The sequence below is a fragment of the Saccopteryx leptura genome, chromosome 1, assembly GCF_036850995.1.
Source record: "Saccopteryx leptura isolate mSacLep1 chromosome 1, mSacLep1_pri_phased_curated, whole genome shotgun sequence".
Classification (NCBI taxonomy): domain Eukaryota; kingdom Metazoa; phylum Chordata; class Mammalia; order Chiroptera; family Emballonuridae; genus Saccopteryx; species Saccopteryx leptura.
The window spans coordinates 342,069,615-342,085,164 of NC_089503.1; the positions used below are offsets into that span (position 1 = coordinate 342,069,615).

At 37.5% G+C, this 15,550-nt stretch overlaps 1 protein-coding gene across 3 annotated transcripts in view; it reads left to right on the top strand.

Moving 5' to 3' along the window:
* Positions 1 to 15,550, top strand: part of UBE3D (ubiquitin protein ligase E3D) — a 156,238-nt gene that overhangs the window by 47,779 nt on the left and 92,909 nt on the right. For all 3 annotated transcript variants that reach the window (XM_066358963.1, XM_066358961.1, XM_066358962.1), the window contains exons 7-8: positions 947 to 1,055; positions 5,445 to 5,608. In XM_066358963.1, the coding sequence (XP_066215060.1) occupies positions 947 to 1,055; positions 5,445 to 5,608 (273 nt within the window). The remainder of the gene's footprint in view (positions 1 to 946; positions 1,056 to 5,444; positions 5,609 to 15,550) is intronic.

Consider the following 15,550-nt stretch of genomic DNA (forward strand, 5'->3'; position numbering starts at 1 on the left):
TAAATTTATTCTATTAATTTCAAATGAAGGAAAAGATACGTAGAATTGATTATTTGGGAATTCATTTTTATTATCCCTCTCTTTATTTGAAAAGGTTAGTTGGACCAAGCTACACAAGTAAAAGACTTGAGGATTTATTTATCTTTTGCTTACGTATGTTATACACAAATGTGCTCATTTATTCTAAGTCAGAAAAGCTTTGTGCTTCTTTCTGAGTGCCAGGTATCCAGGGTCTTATAATCATCAATAGGGTTTTGTTTAGTTATTCTTGTTGTAATTTGAAACATATTTCAATTTTTAAACTTAAAATTTAAAACATAGGCCAGTGTTCAAATGACTACTGTGCTTTTATTTTTAAATGGTACTTAGCCACTAAATCAATTAGTGTTTCTTTTCTTTGAATCTTTTTAGTTTGCAAACAAAAGTTTACTACAGTATGTCTTTGTCTTTATTTTAGTTCATTACTGATGTCTAAAAATCATGGCAATCTAAATAAAACCTTTGAACTTTATTCTTCTATACTTTGATTATATACCTAAGATCTGACACATTGAGTATCCAAGTAGAAATATTGTAGATAATACTGTCTCATATTTGGAAGGAAATCTCTTACCTTTCTTTAACCTAGATATTAACTGTTTAATGTGCTATAGTGCAAATGGAATATTGACTTGTCTAACATACTGTTTTTTATTCAGTTAGTATTAGGGTAGAAAATGTGTTAGGGATTGAAAAATAGAAGATAAGAAAACTAGAGCAAACACAAATACTTTAGAATATATTAAAATCCACATTAGCACAGACTGTGAGGGAGTGGACAGCATACAGAAAGGTCTGGCATGCCCAGGCCTCTGCCTTTGGGTGCCCTGTACGTATTTTTGGCTCATCTTGCCAGATTGAGTTATTATGAGAGGTACATTGTGAAAATTGATTTTTGTTCAAACAGGTCTCAGTTTGTACAGAGCATTATCGCCCAGTGTCTGATGGAACTCTCCTCTGCTAGAAGTACTTTTAGATTCAGAATTCAAGGTCATGACAGCAAAGCATACATCTTGGTAAGAAATTATTTCACTCAGCTTTTTGTAGCCCTAATAATCTGGAATCTAAGAACTTCTTTAGTTTTTGTCATTCTTTTTTCTTCGTTCTCCGGTGTGATATAAATGGCATCATGCAGAAAGCAGTTGATCAAAAACTGAATTTTTAGTGTCAGTTTAATTCACAAATTAAATTCCCTTAGTCTAATAACAAATGATCACGTGCCTCAACGTGCTAGGTACTAGGGATATAGAGAGAAATAAAACCTGATTCTTGCTCTGTAGATGCTCATACCACAAAATAAAGTTTCTCATCAGTTTTTAATGCTTTTCTTGGTCAGTATAACAGTCGTCTCTCAATTTTTTTTTCTATTTGATACCTGTGTGTTTTGTTTGTTTGTTTGTTAAGAACACTTAATATGATACCTACCTGCTTCACAGATTTTTTAAATGCACAATACAAGGGGTCCTCATGTTATGATACACTTCCGTTCCTATGACAGTGACATAACCAGAATTTTGGTGTAAGTTGAACCACACCCTAGCCTAAGTCACTTACCTATCCTAACACAGTTGTAAAATCATGGTCTAGAACATAAAAACACAACTAAGCCACAGAAAGAGGAAAAAGATATAAATGTACTGTACTGTCCACTGTACTGCGTATTCTTCCACCACACGCAACCAAACGATTCAGCCACATAGTCTATCAATATGACGCTAACAGCGTAAGCTGAAACACTTACGTCTCAATATTTTAAAGTTTTTATGGGAGTGAGCCTTGTAAACTTGACGCATCATCTGTCGAGACTGTCGTAAACTGAGAAGAACCCCCTATACAGTGTTGTTAATTAAAGGCACAATAGGGTACAGTAGATCTCTAGAACTTACTTGTTTTGCATAACTGAAACTTTGTACTCTGATTAGCAGCTCTTCATTTCTCCTTCCCCAGCCCTGACATCCTCCACTCTGCTGTCTGCTTCTATGAGCTGGAGAAATTTTGATTTCTTATATAAATGGGATCATGCAGTATTTGTGCTTTTGTGTCTGGCTTCTTTCACTTAGCATAATGTCCTCAAGGTTCATCCATATGCTCACATATTACAGGATTTCCTTCTTTTTTAAGACTGGATAATATTCCATTATATATATGTGCCACGTTTTAAAAGTCTTTTCATTTGTTGATGGACATTTAGATTGTTTCTACATTTTAGTTTTTGTAAATGAAGCTGCAATGAACATTAAAGTCAGATACCTCTTTAAGATCCTGATTTTAACACTTTGATGTTTGAGAAGTAATGCCAAGTTTTAGAGAAGTGGCTCTTGCCGTTAGCAGAGTCATCCCCTACATGTATCACAAGCATCTAATATCATACTGTTTCTGTTAAAAATAATGTTCTGCAGAAAAGAATTTGGGAATTTATGTGGAACTCCAAGAATCAGGACTCAAGTCTTTTTTTCCTGTTTTATTCCACCAGTAAACATATGTTGAGCACCTTTTAATTGAAAGGCACTGTTCCAGATGCTCACAGTAAAAGAAAAATACCTTCAAGAAACTAAAAATGTAATAGAGAAATAAGGTAGCTAAAAGGAGGGAGAAGGTTGAGATTATTAGGTGTGGCTTTATAGCTGGCATTCGTTATGGCAACACTATGTTTCTTTAATTCCAGATAATTTCTATCAAAAGCTAAATAAATTGTTTTCTGATTGAAGTTGATACTAAGTACAACTTGTTGTCATAGTCTGAAATCACTTTTAATTTTCTTTTATTGCAAGCATTTCAATTTAAGAATCAGGAGTGAGCCCTGGCCAGTTGGCTCAGCAGTAGAGCATTGGACTGATGTATGGAAGTCCTGGGTTCGATTCCTGGCCAGGACACACAGGAGAAGGGCTCATTTGCTTCTCCACCCTTCCCCCTCTCCTTTCTCTCTGTCTCTCTCTTCCCCTCCCACAGCCAAGACTCCATTGGAGCAAAGTTGGCCCAGGCACTGAGGATGGCTCTATAGCAGGGGTCGGGAAACTTTTTGGCTGAGAGAGCCATGAACGCCACATATTTTAAAATGTAATTCCATGAGAGCCATACAATGACCCGTGTACGTTACGCATTATCCAATAAAAATTTGGTGTTGTCCTGGAAGACAGCTGTGATTGCCTCCAGCCACCTGCAGCCATGAACATGAGCAGTAGGAAATGAATGGATTGTAATACATGAGAATGTTTTATATTTTTAACGTTATTATTTTTTTATTAAAGATTTGTCTGCGAGCCAGATGCAGCCATCAAAAGAGCCATAGGTTCCTGACCCCTGCTCTATAGCCTCCACCTCAGGCGCTAGAATGGCTCCAGTTGCAACAGGGCAACACCACAAATGGGCCAAGCATCGCCCCCTAGTGAGCATGCTGGTGGATCCTGGTTGGGCGCATGTGGGAGTCTGCCTGTCTGCCTCCCTGCTTCTCACTTCAGAAAAATACAAAAAAAGAAAAAGAAAGAATCAGGAGTGGGAATTTTTAGACCTACTAATATATATTTAATTTTTTTTAAAGATGCTCTTTTATAAAAGTAGTACATTCTTGAAACACATTCAGACAACATGAAGAACATTAAAGAAGTGGCAGTTTCCCCATTTTGTCCCCAGTCTTGTCCTGCTTTATCATACTATTTGAAGGTAAACATTATTGACAGTCTGGTATGTGTACTTCAGCATTTTTTCCTTATCTACATACAGCTATATGTATGTATACCCACAGGTATTTTTCAGTTTGTAAGAAAACCAGAATCATGTGATTAGCATTTCTCTTGAACATGCTCACTTCACACAGCAGTATATCGTTAGGATTGTGTCTTGTTAGTGTAAATACAGATCAGGATTGAATGCCTAAGATTCCATTGTATGGCTGTTAGATAGAGATAGTGCTGCAGTGAAAATAATCTTTGCACATGTATTTTAGTCCTTTAGAAACTGATCTTTCTAATCTAATACAGTATTAGACTTTGAGTGTTTTAAACTCTAATGATTATCACTCTTTAAAAAGAGTTGTACTAATTTATCCTTTATAGTGGACATTCATGGTGCCCCACCCACATCCCCCATCCATTTCCCAGCTGCTCTCTTCTCCAGAGACTTTTCCAAACCTAACAGATGCTGCCTTGACCAGGGAGTTTCCTGTCCTCCGCTGCCCCCCACCATGGCCTGGTCATCTGACTGCAAATGATTTGACCTTGAGGTACAAAAAGCTGGGGTCTCCTGTCTCTCAAGATGGGACAACTATGGGATACGAGTTCCCTGTGGAATCAGGTGAACCAGACTCCAGCTGAGCTCACATCCTTGCCGAGCTCCTTCCTCTGCTTATCCTGTTTACCTTGCCCTCTTTCTCCCGGGAGTGTTCCCTGCCTGACTCACATGCATCCTCGTCTCCAAGCACCCTTCCACCAGCAGTGTATGGGAGCACTCATCCAAAGCCATCTTCTTAACTGGGGGTCATCAATCTTTTTGTATTTATCATTCTAATAAGCAAAAACAGGTGACACACAAAATTCGCATTTATTACTAGTTATGTTAACATTTTTGTGTTTATCACTTATTTCTTCTGGTAATTCTGTTCATACTCTTTGCCTGTATCTCTATAGGTCCAGATTTCTAGGAGTGCTATATACAGGAGTGAGAAGTAGTAGGTTTAGAGTTATGAGTACACAAAACACCGAGTTTATTCTTGTATTATTATTTACTAATTATTATTTTTCATTACAACAGTAAACCTACTTTTGCCCACCCCTGTATTATAGATAATAACTTTGTCATATATGTATTAAATACTTCTTTCTAGTCTGTCTGTTTTGGGTTTTTTTTCCAAAGTGAGAAGCGGGAGGCAGACAGACAAACTCTCACATGTGCCTGACCGGGATCCACATGGCATGCCCACCAGGGGGCGATGCTCTGCCCATCTGGGCTGTTGCTCTGTTGCAACCAGAGCCATTCTAGCACCTGAGGCGGAGGCCATGGAGCCATTCTCAGCGCCCGGGCCAACTTTGCTCCAATGGGGCCTTGGCTGTGGGAAGGGAAGAGAGAGATAGAGAGAAAGGAGAGGGAGAAGGGTGGAGAAGCAGATGGGTGCCTCTCTTGTGTGCCCTGGCTGGGAATCAAACCTGGGACTTATACACATTGGGCCAATGCTCTACCACTGAGCCAACCAGCCAGGGCCTCATCTTTTTTTTATTATTATTATCATGTTGATTGCTCTCCCAAGGTTATTCTTTGAAAGACTAACTTTCCTTAAAAATTATATATATGAGTCTCGTATTTTTTCTGATATTTTCATAGTTTTGTTTTGTGTTTCTTTTTTGAATAGTTATATAAGATATGAATAGGGTCGTTCTATCACTATACTTGGACTTTTCTCTCTGTATCTTTAGCTGTGGCTTTTAAACTCAGACAGTTTGGTGATTGAATCTTTGGGAAGTCCCAAGAGTTTCAAAAAGTTTCCCTTGTTGGAAGACATATGGAAGGCAGACTTCAGTTCTGCTTGGAATGCTATCAAGGTTCTCTACCAGCCGTGCATCAAAAGCAGGAATGAAAAGTAAGTTATGATTTTGTTTTCTCACTACATATTATGTTTTAGTTTCTGTGCCATGTTGGTGTTAAGAAATTAATGAATTAAATGGTAATGTGCCACTTTTCTACTTGAAGCTTCTTGGAGTCTATTCCTAAATGTTATACTTTCAAAGAAGATTGGATTAGTACAGATGATTCATGATAATATGCAGAAAGCTTACTTTTACTGAAAACAATTGGTCTTCTAATCTCAGCTGTCTGTACATATGACTGCAGTACTAAATCAAACTCAACAACTATGAATATTTCCTGATAAGCACTTTCCAGACGTTGGGGATACAATAGGAAACAAAACCCAGCCCCTGCCTCCTGGGGTTGTCATTCTGATAGGGGAAAGGCAGATCATAAACCAAACAGACAAAAGAAAGACAAATGTGATTCTTACTGTGAGCCCAGCATTCATCTGAGGGCTTCTAGCTCATTTAAGCTTAACAGCACCCCTGTGGGGTAGGTATAATTATCACCCCCATTTAGAGATGAGGACTCCAAAACACAGATGTTAATATAAAACCTAGTGAAATACAAAGGTAGGTGAGATAGTTGGGGTGTTGTAGAATGGGTGTAGGAGGGCTCTCATTTTATACTGCAAAGTCAAAGGTTCCTTAGGTTAAGATGACAATTGATATTTAACTGGAAAATTTGAAGGATGTTAGAGAATTGAGCCATATTTGGGAGAAACATTCCCGGCAGAGGAAACAGAAAGTGTTCTTATTTTAACAGATTGGAAGTTTATACTTGTCCTGTATTATTTTTTCTTTTTTAACTTGTCCTGTACTCTTAAATGGATTCAATCAAATTTGTACTAAGAACAGAAAGATCCCAGTCTTTTTTTAGGAAGTAACTAAGAATTTTTTTTTTAATTCTTGCTTGTCTTTTCTTTTTTGAATTATGCAACAGTATAATTCATAAAATATTCAAACAGTAGAGACAAACATAAAGTAAAATATGAAAGTTCTCCATCATTTCTTTCCAGAAGTAAAAATATGTTGTGTATTCTGGTACCTTGCATTTTAACATAATTTGAACGATACGTGCATATTTTTTACACTTAAAGAAAAAAACGGCCTTAAAGATTCCATTTCAGTGCTTGGCATTTTATGAAGTGGATGTACTGTAAAGAATGTAACCATTTTTCTGTTGCTAGATATTTGGGCTGTTACTTTTTTGCTGCTGTAATGAGTATTGTACTGTGTGTGTGTACATTTGTTTTGTGGTTGTGTACTATTTTTGTAATAAGGAGTTCTAGAAGTAGAATTGCTGAGTCAGAGAGTATGACACTTAAATTTTTGATAGACAATATCAAATTGTTTTGCAAAAAGGCATTATGAATCTATATTCCCACCTGAAATTTTTATAAGTGCCCATTTCCCCGCACCCTCACCCAAACTGCCATTTAGATTGTTGGCCATCTGATGCCAGTCTAAATGAAAGAAGTTCACTTGACTTATTGAGGCATGGTCAGAGAGTGTGGCTTCTGTGTGTGTGATGTTTAGGGGGTTTTGTTGAGTGTGTGTGTGTGTGTGTTGTCTAACACATAGTAAACTTTTAAGCTGTTCATTGGTTATATTCTCTATTGACTAGTGTGTTTGTGTACGTGTGTGTGCCTTTATATGTTTAGATTTATATAGGCAAGTTTTTAAAACCTTTAATACTCATCTTTTTTACTTATTTTAAATGTGAATTTTTCAGAAGAGTGTGTTAAACCTCACAATGATTTTGAAGAAGTCATTTTCTTCTGGTTTTGATATCAGTTTTTGCATTATATACAGGGTTTTCTGCTTATCTTTGTATTTGATAATTACTGTTCATCTATTAGTGACTGTCTGTTCTTGTTACCACAGCCGTACTGTTCATCTATTAGTGACTGTATGTGCTTGTTACCATAGCCGGCCTTCATGGATTAGTAAAAGAGAACTCAAAGAACATACTAGTCTGGATGTCCCAATTTGTCTTTTGACAACTTTTGGGTATTAACAAAAAGGAAGTGGTGGTATATTCAGTTATGGTGGTAAATCTTGTATTCGTTATTATGAAGAATCTTTACACTGCCTTTCCTGAGGAGCGTTATAAGGATCAATGCACCTGTCCCATTATTTTATTCATTCCCTGTGTCATTGGAAATATAGTGACTATTTTAGGTTGTGTTCTGCTCTATTTGATTAGTGGACTCTTTCAAACCTCCGTATGTCTTGGGGACAAGTTGATGTCGAATAAATGAGGTTGATAACTTTAGTTTGCCTGTTTTATATGACTTCTTTTGTTGTGCTTTCCTCCTGCTACTGATAGACTCTTCCCCCATCCGGCCCCTGCCCCAAAAGGTAGAAAGAGAATTTTGCCAAGTTGTGTAAACATCTTGTGAGTTATTTACTTTTGTTTTCTAAGGACGTTAGTTCCCTTCTCTTTGGGCATGACTGAGCAAGCTGTAGACTCCTTGGCATATATTTGGCACATGGGGTGGTACAAGAACTATTTTAGTCCAATCGGCTAGAATTTTTTCTAGTGGAAGTATATATTGCCAGATGGCAGTCTAAAAGAGGAAAATAGCAAATGTAACTATGGTTTTATTTCCTTGAGCACACACAAAAAAGTGGCAGGTAATATTTTTAGAATGTTCTTTCTTTCTAGTAATAGACACACATGTCTCAACATTTTGAAGTCTACTTTTTTATCTCTCCTCCCCTTGCCCACAATTATCCTACAACGCACATTTTTTTAATTTGCATATCAGACTTTAGATACTAAATATTAACTTTTTAGCTTTGGACTTTAATTTATACAGTTTGATTTTGCTAACTCATCAGTTAACCTGTGTCCTCATTCTCTATACTGGGGGTAATTTTCCCCTCAGGGAACATTGGCAGTGTCTGGAGACATTGTTGGTTGTCACAACCTGGCAAGAGGCAGCTACTAACATCTAGTAGGTAGAACAAGGGAAGCTCTTACACCTCCTGCAATGCACTGGGGAACCCTACAACAAAGAATTGTCCAGCCCAAAATACCAATATGCCAAAGTGGAGAAACCCTGGTCTAGATTGTCTCCTAAAGTGAATCTGTGTCTGTCTTATCCCTCTGAGTGTCATAGCCCACAATTTTCTTGAAATTCTAGTTAGGCAAGCAAATAAGAGAAATTTTACTGTGGTGTGAGCCCAAATCTTTATAATCTTGCATGTTAACTTTGTTAGAAAATATAATCTGAACGTTCATTGTTACTCTTTTCTCATTTTTTAGGGGAACATGAAGAATAGATTTATTTTTATTAAATGATAAAAAATTTTATAGGTATCAAGTTCTTTTTTTCTCCTATTATTAAGAGAAAAGAACTTAGGGGAATATAATTATTAAGTGTAAATAAGTGTTGTTTTTTAAAAGCTAAATTGAATTCTCTTCATTGTGTAAGTTACATGAGTCCTAGTATTGCTGGTTGTTCTCACTTTTCTCAAAAGATAATCAAATTTCAGATTCTGGAGAATTTGAACTTAGAAGAATTATTCTTTGTTCTACTATTAATAGCATTTTCTTGCAAAATACATGGAGGGAAGAAGTGTTAATGATAAATTATATTCATTCCTATTTAGAGATTATATTTTATAAACTAGTTTTCTCTCTGTTGGTTATACATAGGTAATTATTGCTTCTAAAATAGTTTTATTTTTGCCTTAAGACAGTTTTTGCTTTTCCTAATAAAATAAAAACAAATATAAACCATATCCATTTCATATGTATAAAATAGTATTAGTGGTTGTTTTTATTTGTGAAGTTATATTTTCTTTTTATTACTTTATTTCAGCAGGAAAATTGAAATTCTGTTTATTTATTGTGACAAAAACCACATAACATAGAATTTACCATTTTAACCATTTTTTAAAGTCTACAGTTCAGTAATATTAATTATATTTACATAGTTGTAAAAGAGATCCCCAGAATTTTTTCATCTTGCAAATCTGAAACTGTAAACTCATTAAACACAGCTCTTCCCACTTTCCCCAGTCCTATACCACCATTATATATATATTTTTTGTATTTTTCCGAAGTTGGAAATGGGGAGACAGTCAGACTCCCACATGGGCCCGACCGGGATCCACACAGCATGCCCATCTGGGGTGTTGCTCTCTTGCAACCAGAGCCATTCTAGTGCCTGAGGCAGAGGCCATAGAGCCATCCTCAGCACCCGGGCCGACTTTGCTCCAGTGGAGCCTCAGCTGCGGGAGGGGAAGAGAGAGACAGAGAGGAAGGAGAGGGGGTGGGGTGGAGAAGCAGATGGGTGCTTCTCCTGTGTGCCCTGGCCGGGAATCGTACCTGGGACTCCTGCACGCCAGGCCGATGCTCTACCACTGAGCCAACCGGCCAGGGCCTATATTTTTGTTTTTATAAATTTTACTATATTAGTCTGCTAGGGCTGCTATAACAAAATACCAGACTGGATAGCTTAAACATGAACAGAAATATATATTCTTAGAGCTCTGGAGGCTAAAAATCCAAGGTCAATTTTCTGTCAGGATTGATGTCTACTAAGGCCTTTCTTTCTGATCCACGCCACAGGCGGCCAGCTTCTTGCTGTGACCTCACATGGCCTCTCTTTGCTCACGGAAAGAAAAAGAGAGAGTGATCTCTTGTGTCTCTCTTCTGATAAAGACAGCAGTCTTATCAGATTAGGGTTCCGTTCTTATAACTTCATTTAACTTAAGTACTTCGTTAAGGACCCTGTCTTCCAATGTAGTCACAATGGAGGTTAGAGTCCTACCTCCACTTATATTTAACATATGAATTTTAGAGGGACATAATTCAATTTATTTTATTTTATGTATTTTTATTTTTATTTTTTGTATTTTTCTGAAGTTAGAAGCAGGGAAGTAGACAGACTCCTGCATGAGCCCAATGGGGATCAACCCAGCATGCCCACCAGGGGGCGGTGCTTCACCCATCTAGGGCATTGCTCCATTGCAGCCGGAGCTGTTCTAGTCCCTGAGGTGGAGGCCATGGAGCCATCCTCAGTGCCTGGGCCAACTTTGCTCCAATGGAGCCTTGGCTGGAGGAGGAGAAGAGAGAGAGATAGAGAGAAAGGAGAGGGGGAAGGGTAGGGAAGCAGATGGGCGCGTCTCCTGAGTGCCCTGACCGGTAATCAAACCCAGGACTTGCACACACCGGGCAACGCTCTACCACTGAGCCAACAGGCCAGGGCAGGACACAGTTCAGTTTATAACATTGCTTTAGATACTTCTCAAAGTAGAATCATAAAGTACTGTATTTGTCTTTTCATGACTGGCTTAGCATAATGTTCTTTAGGTTCATCCATGTTATAGCATGTAACAAGACTGCTTTTCTTTTTAAAGATGCATTTTATATAAATTAGGAGTTATTTTATAGTTTCATATTAATTTTGAAATATCCCCTAATTTTTGTGATATATATATAGTTTTTTAGAATTCATTCATCCCCAACGGACATTGGGTTGCTTTCACCTCTTGGGTATTACGAATAGCGCTGCTATGAACTTGGGTGTAGAAATACCTTTCTGAGACCCTGATTTCAATTCTTTTGTAGTTTTGTTTTTAATTATTTGAGGCACCATGGTACTGTTTTCCATGCAGAGTGCAATATTTTATAATCCCACCAATAATGCACAGAGTTCTAATTTTTTCACATCCTCAAGAACAATGGTTATTTTCTGAGTTTTTTTATAGTAACCATTTTAATAGATGGGGTGGTATCTCATTGTAGTTTTGATTTGTGTTTTTCTGATGATTAGTGATATTGAGCGTCTTTTCATATACTTGTTGGCCATTTGTATATCTTCTTTGGAGAAATGTCTATTCAAGTACTCTACCCATTGTTAATTTTTTTAATTTTTGTTGTTGAATTGTAGGAGCATTCTGTATATTCTGATATTAATCCTTTATCACTCATATGACCTGAGAATGCATATATTTTTTATTCTGTAGGCTGTCTTTTAACTGTTGATTGTCTTGGCACACTAAAGTTGTTACATTTGATGTAGTTTCATTTGTCTATTTTTACTTTTGTTTCCTGTGTTATGTCCAATAAATCGTTGCCAAAATCTGCTTAATTTTGATGTTCTGTATCTGATGTGGCAGGGACTATCATTGTCTGTAATACTTTGGAAATAAAATTAAGTGGCTTTGAGAAGATTTAGATGAATTTGTTCTCTTGATTGATTAAAAATATAAACAAAATGTTAATTTATGCTAAGTTATATCTAGAAAGATTATCTAAGACTTGTTATTTGATAATTGCATAATCTGCTGAAACACTTCACATTAATTTATTTGGATAATGTTACCAACCACTAAAGAACACCTTATGAAATCATCTCAAGTAATGGCCTCTACTTCCTCACATAAGGGTGACAGGGTGACATTGTCAGTGTACTCCAGTTAGGGACATTGACTTTGCAGACTATAGTAAACTTGAATGTCCAAATCTTATATTTTATAAGTGACAAACTGAGGAGCAATAAGAAAAATTAAGTTAGTCAGTTAGTGTTGATAGAACCAGAATTAGAGCCAGGTTGTTGTGATTCCAAATTCAGTGCTTTTTCATTATATCATATAGTCCTTCGCTATAAAATTTTAGGAGATCTGAAAATGTCACTATAAATGTATATTTTTCCTCAAGAGCAATTTCCCTAGAGTTTAGAATATCAGCATTTTGATTACTCCCCAAAATATACTGCTTACATACACTATATTTAGTGAATATTTATGCATCTTACCCTGTAACATAAGTAGCAGAAACTTCTAATTTATAATATGTTCATATCTGAGCGGATAGATCAGAATTTAAGGATTAAATGTGATATTTTTTAAAAAATCCGTTGCCTTAGCTTCTTAGAACAAGAATCCATTGAAAAGAAATTAATCTAAAAATACAGGAAGTAATCAGATACCTCTGGGAAAATATAAATGCTTCCTTGCAAAACACTTTTACAAATTTGTCCGCTAGTGCCACATTGTCACAAAGACACATGCATCTAGAGACCATTCATCATTATGAAACAAGTTGAGCACACACGTCTTTGGTTAGTAATTGGTAAAAATCTTTCTGAGCGGACTGTTAGTACAGTGGCCTAAATTTAAGCATATTTTCTTTGGAATTTCTATACTATCCAAGAATTCACTTATGATCATTAAAGAAGATACAGGAAATAAGGCCAGACATATAATAAAAGTGAGCTTCTTTCTGAGGATTCCAGTAAAAAAATAGATTTCTATAAAAAGCAATAATCTCTTGGGATACTTACTTTCTTGGAGGAGGGAGAAATCTTGTTTTCTTCTGATAAAAGAATATGAGACAAATATAATTATGACCTATGATGACAAAAAGGGGTTAGGGGCAGGGATTGGATGAAAGGAGGAAGGGAAATGTTCTATAAAATGTGATACCAAAGCAGGAGAATGAAGATTTCTGCCATAAAGGAATTTACAGTAAAGTTAAGGTAAATGCACAAAAAAATATTCTTTCAAAAGAGCAAAATTTACATAGATGCTGAGTAACAGGTTTTCATGGAAAACAATATTCTTTAGCTGAATTGAAGAGAATAGAAAAAAAAGGTAGGACGTACTCTCCTCTGCTCCACCTGCATACACCCCAGTGAAAGCGTGCATGTGTTCATAGAGTGGATTCTACAGAACTCCGTCGGCTGCTGCTGACGGTTTGGCATATGGCTGGAAGAGGGGTTGGTGTAGGATGTGGGGGACAATCTTCTACCTACAAATAATGCTTCTGTTTATTATTTAGCATATTAGGTTCTCCTTAAAAGCTTTTGTTTGGAGAAAGGGTAGCACAGCTGATTTAAAAAAAAAAAGTTTGCCCTGGCCAGTTGGCTCAGTGGTAGAGCGTCGGCCTGGCATGTGGAAGTCCAGGGTTCAATTCTTGGCCAGGGGACACAGGAGAAGCACCCATCTGCTTCTCCATCCTTCCTCCTCTCCTTTCTCTTTATCTCCTTCTTCCCCTCTCACAGCCAAGGCTCCATAGGAGCAAAGTTGGGTCGGGTGCTGAGGACGGCTCCTTGACCTCCGCCTCAGGAGCTAGAATGGGTCCGATTGCAGCGGAGCAATGCCCTAGAGGGGTGGAGCATCACCCCCTTGTGGACTTGCCGGTGGATCCTGGTCGGGCATATGCGGGAGTCTGTCTGCCGCCCCCCACTTCTCACTTCAGAAAAATACTAAAAGAAAAAAAAAAGTTTGAGAACCACTCTTCTCTGCAAAGTATAATATATTTTGCAATACTGTGCTTGAATTCACTGTGTCACAGCAAGGGTACTACTTACAAAATCAACAACATTGTCTCAACATAGTGCTCATCGTTGGAATGGTTTTCCTTTCAAAGGGCTGAACTCCACCTCCTAGAAACTCTCACCCAGAGCTACCAAAAAGTAATCTGATTCTTGAACATGCGAGCTCTTCAAATATTCGAATAATCTGACACTCTTCAATTTTCTCTTTTCCAAGCTAAACATCCTCAAACGGAATGGTTTCAAGCATGCCTCTCCTTGTGCAGTCTCTTTTATACTTGGTTCCCTTTCCTGTTACCATCTTGATTGCCTGTAAGAAGCTGTTGCCTCAGCAACGTGTCAGCTTTGCTAAGAGAGGGTGCAATGGAGAGAAGCTGGAGCTAGGGATTCCTCCTGCAGGGCTGTTTTAGGTCATTTAGTTGTAATGGGAAGAAGCTGTTTTCAGTAGTATTAGACAAGAGAGACTGGATTTCAAGAATCCATTGAATTCCATATGAAATAGAAAAGTTTTCTCTTTTTTTTTTTTTTTTTATAAATTTTTATTAATGTTAATGGGATGACATTAATAATTCAGGGTACATATATTCAAAGAAAACATGTCTAGGTTATCTTGTTATTAAATTATGTTGCATACCCCTCACCCAGAGTCAGATTGTCCTCCGTCACCCTCTGACTAGTTTTCTCTGTGCCCCTCCCCCTCCCCCTAACTCTCTCCCTCCCTCCCTCCTGCGTCCTCCCTCCCCCCACCCCTGGTAACCACCACTCTCTTGTCCATGTCTCTTAGTCTCATTTTTATGTTCCACCAATGTAGTACAACCATTATGGAGGAAAGTATGGTGGTTCCTCAAAAAACTGCAAATAGAACTACCTTATGACCCAGCAATCCCTCTACTGGGTATATACCCCAAAACCTCAGAATCATTGATACGTAAAGACACATGTAGCCCCATGTTCATTGCAGCACTGTTCACAGTGGCCAAGACATGGAAACAACCAAAAAACCTTTCAATAGAAGACTGGATAAAGAAGATGTGGCACATATACACTATGCAATACTACTCAGCCATAAGAAATGATGACATCAGATCATTTACAGCAAAATGGTGGGATCTTGATAACATTATACAGAGTGAAATAAGTAAATCAGAAAAAAAACAAGAACTACATGATTCCATACATTGGTGGAAAAGTTTTCAAACTCAGGGCTTGAAGGTATTCCTTTATATGTTCCACAAATACTTGTTAAATGCATAATACTGTGCTAGGTGCAATATTGAACCAAAGAGATCTGATGCATCATAAATCTTATTAGAATCTAGTGGGAAGGACAAATAAATGTAAAATTGCAACTTAATCAGTGCTACAACAAAGAGATACGTGGAGCTATGAGAGCAAAGGATAGGCAGAGACCAACCAGGTCGGGATAGGATTCCAGGAGGAATTGATACTTGACTGCTGTCTGAAGGATGAAAATGAGTCAACTGTGTGAAGAGTCTCCAGGGAAGGGGTAAAGCAACGCAAAAGAACCCGAGCTGGGAGAGAGCACAGCAAGTAAAAGGGGTGGAAAGAAGGTCCAGGTAGCTACTGGGAAGAGTGAAAAATAGGACAAGTTAGGGAGGAGCCAGACTAATGCAGGATCCTAAAGGGCATTTTAAA